Source organism: Bos indicus, chromosome 19, assembly GCF_029378745.1.
Source record: "Bos indicus isolate NIAB-ARS_2022 breed Sahiwal x Tharparkar chromosome 19, NIAB-ARS_B.indTharparkar_mat_pri_1.0, whole genome shotgun sequence".
Classification (NCBI taxonomy): Eukaryota; Metazoa; Chordata; class Mammalia; order Artiodactyla; family Bovidae; genus Bos; species Bos indicus.
Window position 1 is genome coordinate 45828990 of NC_091778.1, and position 14059 is coordinate 45843048.

General features: G+C 43.9%; 1 protein-coding gene across 2 annotated transcripts in view; it reads right to left on the reverse strand.

Moving 5' to 3' along the window:
- Nucleotides 1-14059, reverse strand: part of EFTUD2 (elongation factor Tu GTP binding domain containing 2) — a 36478-nt gene that overhangs the window by 16129 nt on the left and 6290 nt on the right. For both annotated transcript variants that reach the window (XM_019981689.2, XM_019981690.2), the window contains exons 3-10: nucleotides 9102-9267; nucleotides 8316-8394; nucleotides 6855-6930; nucleotides 6308-6373; nucleotides 5477-5512; nucleotides 3911-4001; nucleotides 2791-2873; nucleotides 1198-1364 (exon numbers count right to left, since the gene is read on the reverse strand). In XM_019981689.2, coding sequence (XP_019837248.1) covers nucleotides 1198-1364; nucleotides 2791-2873; nucleotides 3911-4001; nucleotides 5477-5512; nucleotides 6308-6373; nucleotides 6855-6930; nucleotides 8316-8394; nucleotides 9102-9267 — 764 coding nt within the window. The remainder of the gene's footprint in view (nucleotides 1-1197; nucleotides 1365-2790; nucleotides 2874-3910; nucleotides 4002-5476; nucleotides 5513-6307; nucleotides 6374-6854; nucleotides 6931-8315; nucleotides 8395-9101; nucleotides 9268-14059) is intronic.

Below are 14059 nucleotides of genomic sequence, written 5' to 3' on the forward strand. Positions count from 1 at the left end.
GCAGGAATCAACCCAAGCCTTCCTGACACACTGCTTTATGCAATTTCTTAATCTAGAAATACAAGTACTGGCTTCTACAGAGCACTCCCCTACCACACTCCCAAGTTATGCTCCCGAGAGGTGAGTGTTTTCAACTTCTTTAAAAGCTGCTTCTAGAGCATTTACCTCCATATTTCTAAACAATATATTTATGGTGATATTTCTTGCTTGGCGCTTGAGATGTGACTTCTTGACTTCCTAACTTCCTGTTCTAGTAGATCATGATTTAGCCCTACACAACCCCTGCCCTGTCTTCAGAGAAGTGGATCATTTCATCTTTTGGATTCTGGCTATAACACTGGGCTCCAGTCACTCTCAGCCTCTCCAGTGTCAGGGAGAAGATACCCCTGTTGAGAACCAGCACTGCAAACTGGGGCTGTTCCTAAAGGTGAACTTGTCCCGGGCCACGAGGGGTCTGTCCTGGATCCTCGGGTGGAGTGGAGTTTTCTCAGCTGGACAGGCTCCTCCCAAGCCCTGCAGGGGGCCTCAAGAAGTTATCTGTACATCTTTCCGCTACAGGTTAAACTGTCCTTAAGAAATATTTAACCTATTCTTCAAAGCCACCATGATTCCAAGGTCTCCCAACCATCATTCATACTTATTAACCTAAACCCCAAATCCATCTTGCTGAAAAGCAGCTTCAGGAAGAAACAAAAGACAACAGCTCCTTCTCTTACTGAGTCTGTGCTAATAAGATAATAGCAGCTGACATTATTCACCCATAAGCTATTATCACTGAGCATTGTGCTAAGTATGTTATGTCAGCTATCTACTTAATTTCTTGTAACATCTCATTAGGCAAATACTACTATTCTCTTTTTATAGAAGCAGAAACTGAGGCTCTAAGAGGTTAAGGAATCTGCCCAACTTTACATGGTTGGCTGGTGAAGATGAGACTGAGTCTAGAGCTCAGGGAACTGACCGCAGTAATAAACTGAGGATGTGCGGCCAGTTGCCTATCTGGTTAAGGAGCAGAGTTAATGAGGCCAAGGCTAGGGAGTCAGACCCTGCAGAGTCACAGAATGTTCCTCCAGCTGTGTCCAACAAGCTCGTCAACGCATGCCAAGAGCTCAGAGTTGCCCCCAGAGGTGTTCAAGGTTAAGATTTATAAAAACCAGAGTGCCAGGGACAGGAGGTTTACTTCGGGGGCTCCTCTACCTTATTAAGCCGTTGACTTCATCGACAATGTGACGCAGCTTATAGTAAGCATCCGTGGGTGGCAGCTTCAGCTCCAGGATCAGCCGGTCAATCTTGTTGATGCACACGGTGACTGCCAGCCTCTCCTGCACTGCGTGCTTGATCAGCCGCTCTGTGTTCAGCATCACCTGAGGCACAGAAGGTGGGGATGAGTGCAAGAGGGCAGAACAGGCCAGCACAGAGTCAAAGAAAGTTCTATCTTAAAATATGAAGAATGGGGAAGAGAGGAAACAGATTACGAGGGGGAAGCAGAGGGTATCTTATTCAACAGCAGAGTCAGAAATTTTAAGAGGTGACCTTGTAGGGTTGAGAAATGACTAAATACACTGATGATTTGGGGAGCCAAGTTTCTCAGTGCCAGAGAAGGAACCAAGAAAGGCTTGGGAAGCTGTGGTGAGGAAATAGAATTGTGGATATTAGGGAAATTCCCTGACGGTTCAGTGGTTGGGACTTGGTGCTTTCGCTTAGTGGGCCCAGGTTCAATCACTGGTCAGGGAATTAAGAACTAAGATTCCACAAGCCTCGAGGTTCAAACGAAACAAACAAACAAAAAAGAATTGTGGGTATTAAGATAAACTGATTTTTTCCTTTTTTACTACCTTAATGTTTTTTAATATGTATGTATAGAAACAGTTATGTATGGGTGTATATTATCTGTGTTCAGTGAGAAATTTTAGAAGTAATGTACCCCAGTAGCCATGAACATACTCTGAAAGACAACTGACAAAATCAATGGCCTATATTCTCCAAAAATGCCAATGTCATAAAAGACCAAGAAAGATAAGAGAACCATTCCTATGAAAGACACATGAAAATTAAATGTTATGCATCATCCCGGATTAGGAAAAAAAATTCTATAAAGGACATTTATTGGGACTGACTAAGGTCTACAGGAAAATTTCTGTACAATTGTATCAATGTTAAGTTCCCCGATTTTGGTAAGCCTATCATGGTTACATAAGTGATGCCCTTCTTCTTAGGAAATATATTCTGAAATATTTCCTTTTCATATGGTACAAGGGGAACACACATACACATGTGAGTGCATGCGTACATGTACAGAGAGAATTACAAATGAGGGGGAGTTGCTCTGTGTTACTGCAACTTTTCAGCAAGTTTGAAATTATTCCAAAATGAAGTCAATTTTAAAAAAGGGCAACTCTGGCTCCCTCTGCTGGTTATCTCACTGATGACAATGTGAATGAGGTTAAGTCAAATGACGGAATCTTTCTATTTAGAAATATAAAAGACACCCTGGATCTTTTAACTTCAAACTCTTTAGCTTAGACAAACTCTTAACATTTCAAACTCTCCTCCTTCCCTTTTATTTACCTTTGCATTTTGGTGATCATTTTGAGCCTCCTGGGTAGGGGGTGAGAGACTCATGAGAACTAATTTTGACTTTCATTTGCTGCCCTCATTTTTACAGCAAATGTGAACCTTAATCCCACAGACTCTCACGTTCTCTAGCTCCCAGCTACCTCAGAGCTCTGGGCATCATGTGGGGCAAATATAACAGGGAGGAGGGGTCTAAAAAAACAGAGGCAGACTCACGCCCTCAGCGGCATCGATGAAAAGGACCACTCCATCTGAGATGCGCAAGCCCGCTGTGACCTCATCAGAAAAATTCACGTGTCCTGGAAAGCAAATACCAAGTAAGTCACAATTTGTATGGTGGCAGGATGAGGCACAATTAACTTGTACATGGTTGGGGGCAGGGTGGGGCTGCGAAGCACACAAACCCACAAATATTCTCTTTCCCTTCTCCCCACAGCTCCCTGCAGGGTATAAAATTCTGCATCAAAGTCACTAAAAGCTTCGATTAAGCTTTTATTCAGGAGACCCTCAAACACAAAGGAAGTGTTTCACCAAGGAGGGCATAAGGCATTCATACTCACAGACTAAACCAGTCTCAGCAGTGAGTAGAGTTCTGTGAGACCGAAGACAATTTGGAGGTAGGAAAAAGGGCAAAGGAGGGCCTGCACAGGCTGCTGGTAAGGTGGCTGGTGGGTGCAGGCTGGGAGTCGGGGGCTGAGAGGTATGAGGGCAACAGGCATCTGATGGGGCAAAGAAGGCCAATCTGTCAAAACCCAAGTTTTCCTATTTAAAAAAGGAAAAGCCTTGGACTTCCCTGGTGGTCCAGTGGTTAAGACTCTACCTTCCAATGCAGGGAGTGTGGGTTCAATCCCCAGAAGGGGAACTAAGGTCCCACAGGCTGTGGACAAAAATTAAAACAAACAAACAGGAGAACCCTGAGCTGGGCCTTTCCAAAGAGAAAGTCAGCCACAGGGCAATGTGTGGTAACCTGCAAGTCCCCCAGCCATTGGTGTGTGCTCCCCCAGTCTCTTTCAAAAGATGGAAAGACTGAGACTGCCTGAGCCCAGGACCATGTGTGACTCAGCTTTGCTGCCCCAATGAATACATGACTATAAGATTCCCCCAAATTTAAATCTTGTAAAGCAGAGTCGAGAGAGGAACAAAACAGAAGGTCTGGAGCAGAGTGCTTGTTAATTAACTCATTAGATGCAAAAAAGACAGTTAAAAAAAGAAAATTATCTCAACGAAGGCGAGGAAATGTAAAAACAAAGATGCAATGTTCTGTTCTGGAAAGTGTGGGACCACGAGAAACAAGCTGGGTAAGGTTCTGAAGGTGAAAGGTCAAGGGATGTCCTACCTGGAGTGTCCATGATGTTGAAGAGGTAGGATTTCCCCTTGGTATCTGGCAAGACCACTGTCACAGGAGTACTTTTGATGCCAACACCCCTCTGAAAAGCATAGAGAAAGAGGGCAAGAGTGATCAAGGCCTCTTCCTATGCCAAAGGGGTTCATGGTGCTCCTGGGTCTTTCCAGTTGCTAGTAAATTATCCTGATGTATCTCCTTGTAATGGGTGTGATTTTTAACTAGGCCTCTCACAGAATGACCCTGAAGATGAACTATCTGCATGTTAAACAGCGTTGAGGGGTGGTGGGCGGGGAGGAGTTGGTTCAAATACAAAAAGCTAAAAATAAATGAACAAGCTAGCAAAGCAGTAAATAAGTGTTAGTTGCTCAGTTGTGTCTGACTCTGCCACCCCATAGACTATAGCCCGCCAGGCTCCTCTGTCCATGGGATTCTCCAGGCAAGAATACTGGAGTGAGCAACCCTTCCCTTCTCCAGGGGATCTTCCTGACCCAGGATCTGCACTGTAGGCAGATTCTTTATTGTCTGAGCCACCAGGGAAGTCCAGCAAAGCAGTACTAAACTTTAGTAGAGAATCTAGAGTCCTAATATCTTACCCTCCTCATACAGTGTAAACAAAAATAATTAAGCACCATATAAGTGAAAAGAAACAATATGGGGTATTTTAGGTTTTTAAATATATACATATATGAGAAAAGGAAACGGGAACCCACTCCAGTATTCTTGCCTGGAAAATCCCATGGACAGAAGGGCCTGGCGGGCTACAGTCCATAGGGTCGCAAAGAGTTGCACACAACTGAGTGACTAAACCAAACCGTGTATGTATATATAATATATATAAAATAAAAGCTGTAACGAAGTATTAAAACAGCTTCAGTCACACAAATATATAAATATATTCATATATATAAAAACAACAGCTAATACCTGTCGAGTGTTTAACATACGCCAGGACTGCTTACAGTTCCTTTGGCTAATCATACTTACACTCTTGTGCTTTCTGTGTGGTCATTTACCAGATAGAAATTAAGGAGACAGGGAAACAGAAGGGGTTGGAGGGGAGGGACAAAGATCCAGATGTAAAAAAAGCCCAACCAGGTGGAATGGCAAAGACCAAGATGTATACTCACTCCTTTAATCAGAAAGAAAAGCACAAAGACAGACGAACTCATTCACCAAGAGAAGCTACTCCCAGAGATCAACATATGGACGGAGTCATCTTACAGCAGATTTTTAAGGATGATGTCATTTGAAACATCCTGTTTAGCTTCTGCAAAACTTAGAGCATAAATGTTCTCAACACCTCCTGGCACTTGCCCTATTAATTATATCCAGCCAAGGATACGAAGGTCCCCCCTGTACCGGACAGTCTGCCTACCTAGCTCTCTTTCAAGTTACAGATCTTGGGATGACGAGGAGAAGCAGGGAGATAGAGGTGAGGGGTGGGAGTGAGAGAGGGGCAGTGGTATGGGCCAAACCGTTATCATAAAGGCTCCTCCACATTCCCTACAAAACTACTACTGCTGTGAACAACAATCAGATTTCCAAAGGCACACTTACCTCTTGTTCTGTGAAGAGGATGTCAGTGTAGCACAGCTAAAAATAAAAATAATGAAGAACTGTGGTTACCACCTGAATTCAGACTCCGCTCCCACACAAACCATCAATCACTTTCCCTCACCACCTCCCCGCTCCAGGGTCTCTGCCTCAGGAGAAGAGATGGAAGATAACAGGGTGTCCCTACAGACATTTCAGACAATGAGACTGGCGCCCTGCCAGATAGAAAATGCTCCTTCCTGATGTGTTTTCTTGGGGAGTGGGGGAAGTCACTAAAGACCAGGTATGGCCGGAGAGCTAAATTATAACAAATGCACTGAATTCTTCGCAGTGGTACACGGAGACATAGCTGGCCTTCGTGGAGCCCCCGCATGTCAAAACAGTCGATCTGGCGGAGACTGAACATTTATTGCACTGAGACTTGCAGCCACACTTGGCCTCATTCAGAGTCACTTAAATTTATGATGAAAGCAACAAGGTCCAATTGTATTATATTTATAGAGTAGGCTATTAATACTATGACAGGAAAGAATAGGCTATAAAAGTCAGGATATATCAGAACAGAGGAGCGATCCCAAGTGAAGAACAGATCACCCCAAAATACTGCAGGTTAACATTCTCTATGTTCCCAAGAAAGCTGAAATCATTTTCTTAAGGGCTATTCATAGAAATTACAATTATAAAACAGCACATTAAAAGGCACACAATCCTAAGGCATCATTATTTATAATGAGAGTGGCAAGGTAGAAGGAAGGGGAAGGGGAAGGAGAGAGACACCCACCCCTGTATATTCTGAATGGTTCATCCTAAACGCTGAACAGGATTTCTACTTACATCTTGGTCATAGCGCTTTCTGATTTCCGGGTGAGTCTGCTCTATTAAACAATCTACAAAACATGTCTGAAAGAGAAGAGAAAGTTATGTTCTGCCACCCACCAAGGAAAATCGATTCTACCCTTCCCCCAGTACACCATATAATTTAGGAATAAAGAGAGGAAGAGGAGAGCAGAGAGGATTATGGCACAGCAAAGGATCAACAATGAAGCCACAGGATTATTTTCAAATGAAAGATGAAATCTTTCTTAGACAAGCATCCCCCAGGAAATAAAAACTTATAAAATCAAAATCAAAGTAAGGCTCAATTTCCCCTCTTCTGTCCAGATGTAGACACAAGGCTCAGGCATGCCAGTAGCTTAGCTTTCCATCTGCTGCTCAGAAAAAGCTGGAATTTCACAGCTCAGTTTCACAATAGGCACGGAGGCCCCCAGAGGCAGGAGGTCCAGCCTTCAGGCCTCAGACCCCAACATGTGACTCTGAGGGCTGAAAAAAATGAGCAGAAATGAAGAGCAACCCTGCTCCAAGTAGCCAAAAGCCCGCTTACCTTGCCATGGTGCAAATGGCCACAGAGAGTCACATTTCTGATGAGCTCCGAGTTATCCATCAGATCTGCCAAGAAACTGAAAGGACAGAGGAAAAGAGAAAAGGGGGCTTTGGCCAGTTTTCAAACGGGCGAGTGGCACAGAGGTGTGTTAGGTATTTTTGGCCAGGGACAACTTTCAGATCAACTGGAGAATAAAACTGAAAGCTGTCAGTCTAGACCTGGGAGCAGGTAGCTCACACGCAGCAACAAAGGCCCAGCACAGCCAGAAATAAAATAAATGGGAAAAAAAAAGAAAGTATGAACAATGGCAGGTGAGCTGACTGTTTGAGAAGGGACCTCACTCCTTTGGACAAGATGTCAACGTTTTGGTTTTTTTTTTTTGAAAAAAAGGAAAAAAAAGTTTCATTATCTAATAATGGTTCACAAGTGTCCCAATACGAGGGCCTTATAAGTGCATTTCATCCATGAAAATCTTTTCCAACAGTCTGCAGTATGAATAGTCTAAATTATTCCACACACATATACCTACTTGTGCCTCCTTTTCAAAATCAAGAGTTGCTATGTTCCCAAAACACCTAGCAACCTTACCAAGTCAAAACAGACTCTGGCGGCCCTACCAATGATAAGTACAATACCCAGTCTGTCTCAGAGGTAGGCTTCCAATACCAAACTAAAGGTTTGGAAGAAGAGAAAACAGCTGAGATCTATAGGAGAGCCACGAAGAAAGTTAAGATGGAGCCTATCTCAGCAACCATATAAGATGACGGAAAATTTTGGCAAATTGTAGGAAGCGATTTTTGCTTTTACAATAATTCACTGGTGCAGCATCATGGATGGACCTAGAGATTATCACACTAAGTGAAGTGAGCCAGACAGAGAAAGACAAGTATCATATGACATCACTTGTATGTAGAATTAAAAAAAAAAACAAAAACGAACTTATCTACAAAACAGAAATAGGCTCACAGACATAGAAAACAAACTTACGGTTACCAAACAGGAAGAAGGTGATAGAGGAGCCTGGGATTAACGTATAAACACTAGTACATACAAGGACCTACTGCACAGCACAGGGAACTACACTCAGTATTCTGTAATAACATACAAGGGAAAAGAATCTGAATCACTGAGCTGTACACTGGAAGCTACCACCACACTGTACCTCAATTTTTAAACAATAAACTAATTAATAAATAAGAAACAGTTCATGGATATGCCCTCTTACCTACCAAATAAAGCTGGAAGCTGTCAGACTAGATCTGGCAGCAGGTAGCCAGCCACAGAGCTGAACCTGGTCACAGAGAGAAGCCAGTAAAGTGACTCAGGCACAAATGGATGCCACTGCTCTCACCACCTCTTGCCCCCAACCCACTGGCTACTTCAACCACAAACTACCTCCAACCTCCGTGAGAAAACGAACCCACAATATACGCGCAGAGGCCGCAAGACCTTGTAACTTACTCCATTTCGTACACCGTGACAGGTAACGTCTGCTCCATCAGAGTGAATTTCTTGGTTTTCACTGGCTTAATAATGGGTTCTAGGAGGAAGGGAAAAAAAAAGGAGTGATGTACAGGTAGGCATAAAGCATAAAAATCAAAGGCCCTATTCCATGAGACTCAGCTTTTGGAATGGATGATATAGGACACCAATTTATATTATTCTCGAGGACCACTCAGGTTGCAGAAGTTCTGGGAATGCTGTTTGGCACGAGACAGTGAAGGATCCGGACCTGTGGACTGAGGTGTTTGGACTTCATTTCGTGGGAGGAGGGGAGAGGGGCTGGATACAGGACAGGATGAGGTGAATGCAGCTCAGAACTTCCCCTTAATTTATAAAATGCAACTACTTCCCAGAAGATCAGTGGCAATTATTAAGGAAGTGGAATATTTCTTTATTAAGAAATAAGATATTAGATATCTAATAAGATATTAAGTGGAATATCTCTTTATTAAGAGATGGATTGGTTAAAGGAACTGGCATTATTTGGATGGGAAACGAAAAACAGAACAGACTGGAGGGGGAACTCAAAGACAGTCTTCGGGAACCTAAACAGATATTAGGTAAAGAAGCAACTCATATTTATTTAGTAACGAGCTGTTTTATTGAATATCAAAGCAGGGTTAACTGAATCTCAACCCAGAGATAGCACCTCGAAGAAAAATGAGTCATGTCATTCACTGAACTTTTTCAGACTGCTTCTGGCTATCACACGAGGTTTCCATTCTGATTTTGCCTCTGACTGACCTGTGAGAGGCTGGGTGTCCTCCTCCTGAACTATGGTCTCCACCTCGGGGCCGTACACCTCCTCGGCGGTGGGGTAGTACTTCTTGTCCTCGTGCAGCACCACCTCCATCCCAGGGTGGTCTTCGTCGTGATCGCCCACATCGTCGTCGTCCTCGTCCTCATCGACCTGAACGCAAAAGCAGGAAGGAGTTTGGAAGAGGCATGCCCTCTTCCTGCTCAGGGACGGACTACAATACCTGAGTTAAAAGCAATAACGTCACACGCCTGGCAGCTTCTTGAGTTCCGCACTAAGGAGTCAGCAAGGCAGGATCTACCCTTGAGTGATCCTCCACAATGAGAAGACTGTAAGCCACGGGCACAGACCACTCTCCCGATTCAAATGAACCCTTTCTTGGAACATGTGCGGAAGGGCCAGCTGTGGACTCTGGGCAGATGCAGCCGCAGGACTTGAAAGTAGAGCATTCTTAACCCTCCTGAAGACAGGAAATTAGTGGCAGATAGTCTGTGCAGAGAGTTATTAGATGCCTTGATCTGAGTGAGAAACTTTCCTCCATTGGGACCTCAGAGGTCTGACACCATTGTGCCACCAAGTAATGAAAACAAAACCCCAGGGGAATAAATTCTACAGGCACCAAAGGGACACAAAAAGGTGGCTCAGTGCCTAGGAAGTCACACAAAGAAAAACAATCTGGATCCCACTGAGGACACTACCTTGAGCGATCATGTCTTCTTAGGCTTCTCTGACTTTCCTTGTTTTTGATGGCCTCCAGTTTTGAGTAAGGCATTTTATAGAAACTTTCTCAGTGAATTTGACTGAGTTTTTCTCATAAGTAGGATTTGGGGATCTTAAGACCTTAAGGGATTTTGAAAGGATGACCACAGAGAACAGCAGCACTTTCACCCCACATCAAGGGTGTATATTCTCAATATGACTTACTACTGCTGATGCTAACCTTGATCACCGAGCCAAGGTCTTATTTGCAGGTTTCTGCACTGTAAAGTTACCCTCTTTCCCCAATATTGTACTCTTTGGAATGAAGTCACTGTGTATAGCCTACACTTAAGAGTGGAATTATGTTTTTGTTTTTTAAATTCTTGTTGGTGTACAGTTGAATGCAGGGTTGTGCTGGTTTCTGCTGTACAGCAAGGTGAATCAGTTATACCCATGCACAAATCTGCTCTTTCTTAGATTCTATCCCCATCTGGGTCATTGCAAAGTACTGGGTGAAGTTCCTTGGGCTATACAGTGGGTTCTTATTGCTTGTCTATTTTATATAGAGTAGTGTAGAGTTGTGGTATTCTTAGGGGTGGAATGTTTACATCAGTTAATTGAAATCCTATGGAAAGAAATTGGTCTCTTCATTTATTAATTTCTACCATTATGAGCTCATGAATATTCATTTTATGCTTTGGGAAAGAATCCAGTGATACTTAAATTTTGTTCAAGCTGTTGCCTCTTTGGTCACTGGGAGCTTTTAATTGGCTCTTGTGTCCCTTCAATATGCCTCCATCGTTGTGTGGTTGCTGTTTTTAAACACGTCTTACTTTACAGCACCAGAAGATGCTCCAGGTTCATCTCGTATTTCTCCTGTCCAGAGTCAGCCATTTATCTAAGGAGTCCCAGTTTCTTCATCAGAGAATGGGATTACAGAACCAAGACCTGGGCACTAAACGTGGGCTAGATTGTTCCTGTTTAGTTCCTAAGCCTGACTCTTTGGGACCCCATGGACTGAAACCCGCCAGGCCCCTCCCTCCATGGGATACTCCAGGCAAGAATACTGGAGAATTCCTTCTCCAGGGGATCTTCCCGACCAAGGGATCAAACTTGAGTCTTTTGCATTGGCAGGCAGATTCTTTACTACTGAGCCACCAGGGAATTGCTTACAGGCCCTGTCAGCTGATATAACAAAGAAATAAATCTATGTATCCTAACCAAGAAAAAAAAAAACTAACCCTTTCTTAAGGGCCACTGGTCACAAGTAGATGCAGATGGAAGGCACTTTTCTGGGCCCTGCCCTATGTCACACATCAGGAATCCCACAGGATGGGAGCTCTGTAAAAACTAGTCAACTCTGCATGCTCAACTCACAGTCTGGCACACAGCCAACTCTATCAAATGAAGGAAATCTTTCTACCTATTCCTGCCCCTGTTGAATACTTCCAATAATAATAGCATTTACTCACAAGACAGGCCAGTTTCCTGTTGGAAGACAGGATGGTGAGAGTTCAGTAAATAACGGGATAACAGTATGAGCTGAGATCACACAGCAGGTGATCATGTCGGATCCTCTGGATCATTCTAAGTGATCTGACTTTATGGCAGTGCTTCCCAACAAAGGCAATTTTGCCTTCCGGGAAACATTTGGCAACATCTGAAGGCATTTCTGGGTGTGTGTGTGGGGGGACCTACTGGGCATGAGCCAGGGATACTGATCAATATCCCATAAAACACAGGACAGCTCTTGCAATGAAGAATTACCTGGCCCCAGATGTCAATGGTAGCAAGGCTGAGAGGTCCGGTTCTAGAAGTTCTGAGCAGAGGAGTGATACAGTCAGGCTTTTGTTTTAGAAGAATCACTCTGGTTCTCATACTGAGAACATACTGGAAGGAGGGAGATTCGATAGAAGGCTACTGCAGTGAAGTAGGAAAGAAATGGCACTTAGAGGAGCAGCTGGGACAGTGGTCAGAAGAGGCTGGATTCTGCATATACTTTTAAAGAGTCAAAAATATTTTCTAGTGAATTCAAAGTGGAGTGAAAAAAAAGAGGCAAGGTTTTTGATCTGGGGAATGTACTGTCTTTAATGATATGAGGAAGACAGTGAGAGTAATTGGAGGCAGGAGACAGGGGGTGGGGAAGTTCTGTGTTTAGGTCTTAGATATGCTGAGTTTGAGATGCTATATTAGATACCAAATAGAGATGCCAAATAGGAAGCTGGACATACCACCTGAGGTTCAAGAGCAAAGTCCAGGCTGGAGATAACATTTGAGAGTCCTTAGTTAATAGAAGGTATTTGATACACTGGATAAGATGAGCAGGGGAGTGAGTGTAGACAGAGAACAGCTATCAGTAATGGAGCTTTGGGACCTGTTGACAGTTAGGAGGTCAGGGAGATGAGGAGGAACCAGCAGCAAAGACTGAGGAGGACCAGCCAGAAGAGAGAAGGAAAGTCCAGAGGTTCCCTGGAAGTCCAGGAAAGAGAGTGTTTTAAAGAGGGAGTAATTAGCGGGGTTAGGTGCTGCAGGCAGGGCAGGTAGGGTGAGGATGGGGTCTGACACAGAGGTCACTGATGACCTTGACGACAGCCATCTCTGTGGAATGGGAGAGGCAAAGAACAGAAGTAGGTTTGAGGGAAAAAAGGGAGAAAAGGATTTGGAGACAGCAAGTAACAACTCTTCAGAGATGAGTCGAATAGGGAAACAGGGAAATGGGAGGTAATGGAAGGGAGCTCTTGGGTCAAGAAAGGACTACGATGAAATAACAAAACCTTTTGGTTCCTGCAAACTCCACTCCTTTCTAGAATAGCCTTCCTTCTTCCCTGTCTCCATTATTAAAATCCTATGTATCTCTTCACTGCTGTGCTGTGCTCAGTCGCTTAGTCGTGTCCAACTCTTTGCAACCCCATGGACTGTAGCCCATCAGGCTCCTCTATTCATGGGGATTCTCCAGGCAAGAATATTGGATTGGGTTGTCATGCCCTCCTCCAGGGGATCTTCCCAACACAGGGATTGAACCCAGGTCTCCCACACTGCAGGCGATTCTTAACCATCTGAACCACCAGAGAAGCCCAATACTAGAGTGCGTAGCCTATCCCTTCTTCAGGGGATCTTCCCAGCCCAGGAATCGAACTGGGGTCTCCTGCACTGCAGGTGGATTCTTTACCAGCTGAGCTACCAGGGAAGCTCTTCACTGTTACACACCTCCATAAAAAGTATTTTTAAAAAAATCTATGCACCTATGTGGACTAGGAGGCTATAGGATTCTCACCCAGCTAGAAAGTCTGGACGAGTACAGCCATGCTGAAGAGGAACCTGACAGTATAAACACATTAAGTATATATACAACCCTATCATCAGCAACTCTGCTTCAGGGAATATAATATAACCCCCAGAAATGTTCACATGGAGCATAACTGGGTATACCCGAGAATAGCCACTGCAGTATTATCTGTGATGAGGGAAGGCTGCTGGCAGGTATCCTGGGTGATATACATCAGGGAGAATGGAGCAGCAATCAGATGCCACAAACTAGACAGACACACAGCAACAGGGATGGATCCTAAAAATACATCACTCACCACAAGACTGAGTGGCAAAAGCAAGAAACAGAATGATACAGACAACATGATACCATTTACCTACATTAAAAATACATGTAAAGAGGGACTTCCCTGGTGGTCCGGTGGCAAAGACTCTGTGCTCGTAGTGCAAGAGGCCTGGGTTCCAGCCCTGGTCAGGGAACTAGATTCCAGATGCCCCAAGGTCAAAGATCTCTTGTGCTACAACTAAGAGCACAGCCAAAGAAACAAAGATTGAAAAAAAAGTTCAGGCGCACCATGCAACTATACACACTTTGTAACTTCTACAGGTAAAAAAAGCATGTGTACACCAGAGTTCTTGTGGTAACAGATATAAGAATGAAATAGAAAGAATTCGTGAGTTCATTGAACAAGGAGAGAGCCTCGCCCAAGCCATAATACTGAGGAGCTTCTACTAGAGTATGATTCCCTCAACCCTCTGGACTGAGGTGAAAACAGTCAAACATTGTTTAGCCATTCCCCCCGCTTTTATTTTTAGTTTATGTTGTTGTTAACAGCCTCAGTGAGATCTAAGTCACATGCCACACAATCTGCCTACGGTTCAGTGGTCTTCAGTATACTCACAGCTGGGTAACCATCACAATTAAATTTAGATTATTTGTATCACGCCCCACCTAAAACCCTTGTACCCTTTAGTCATT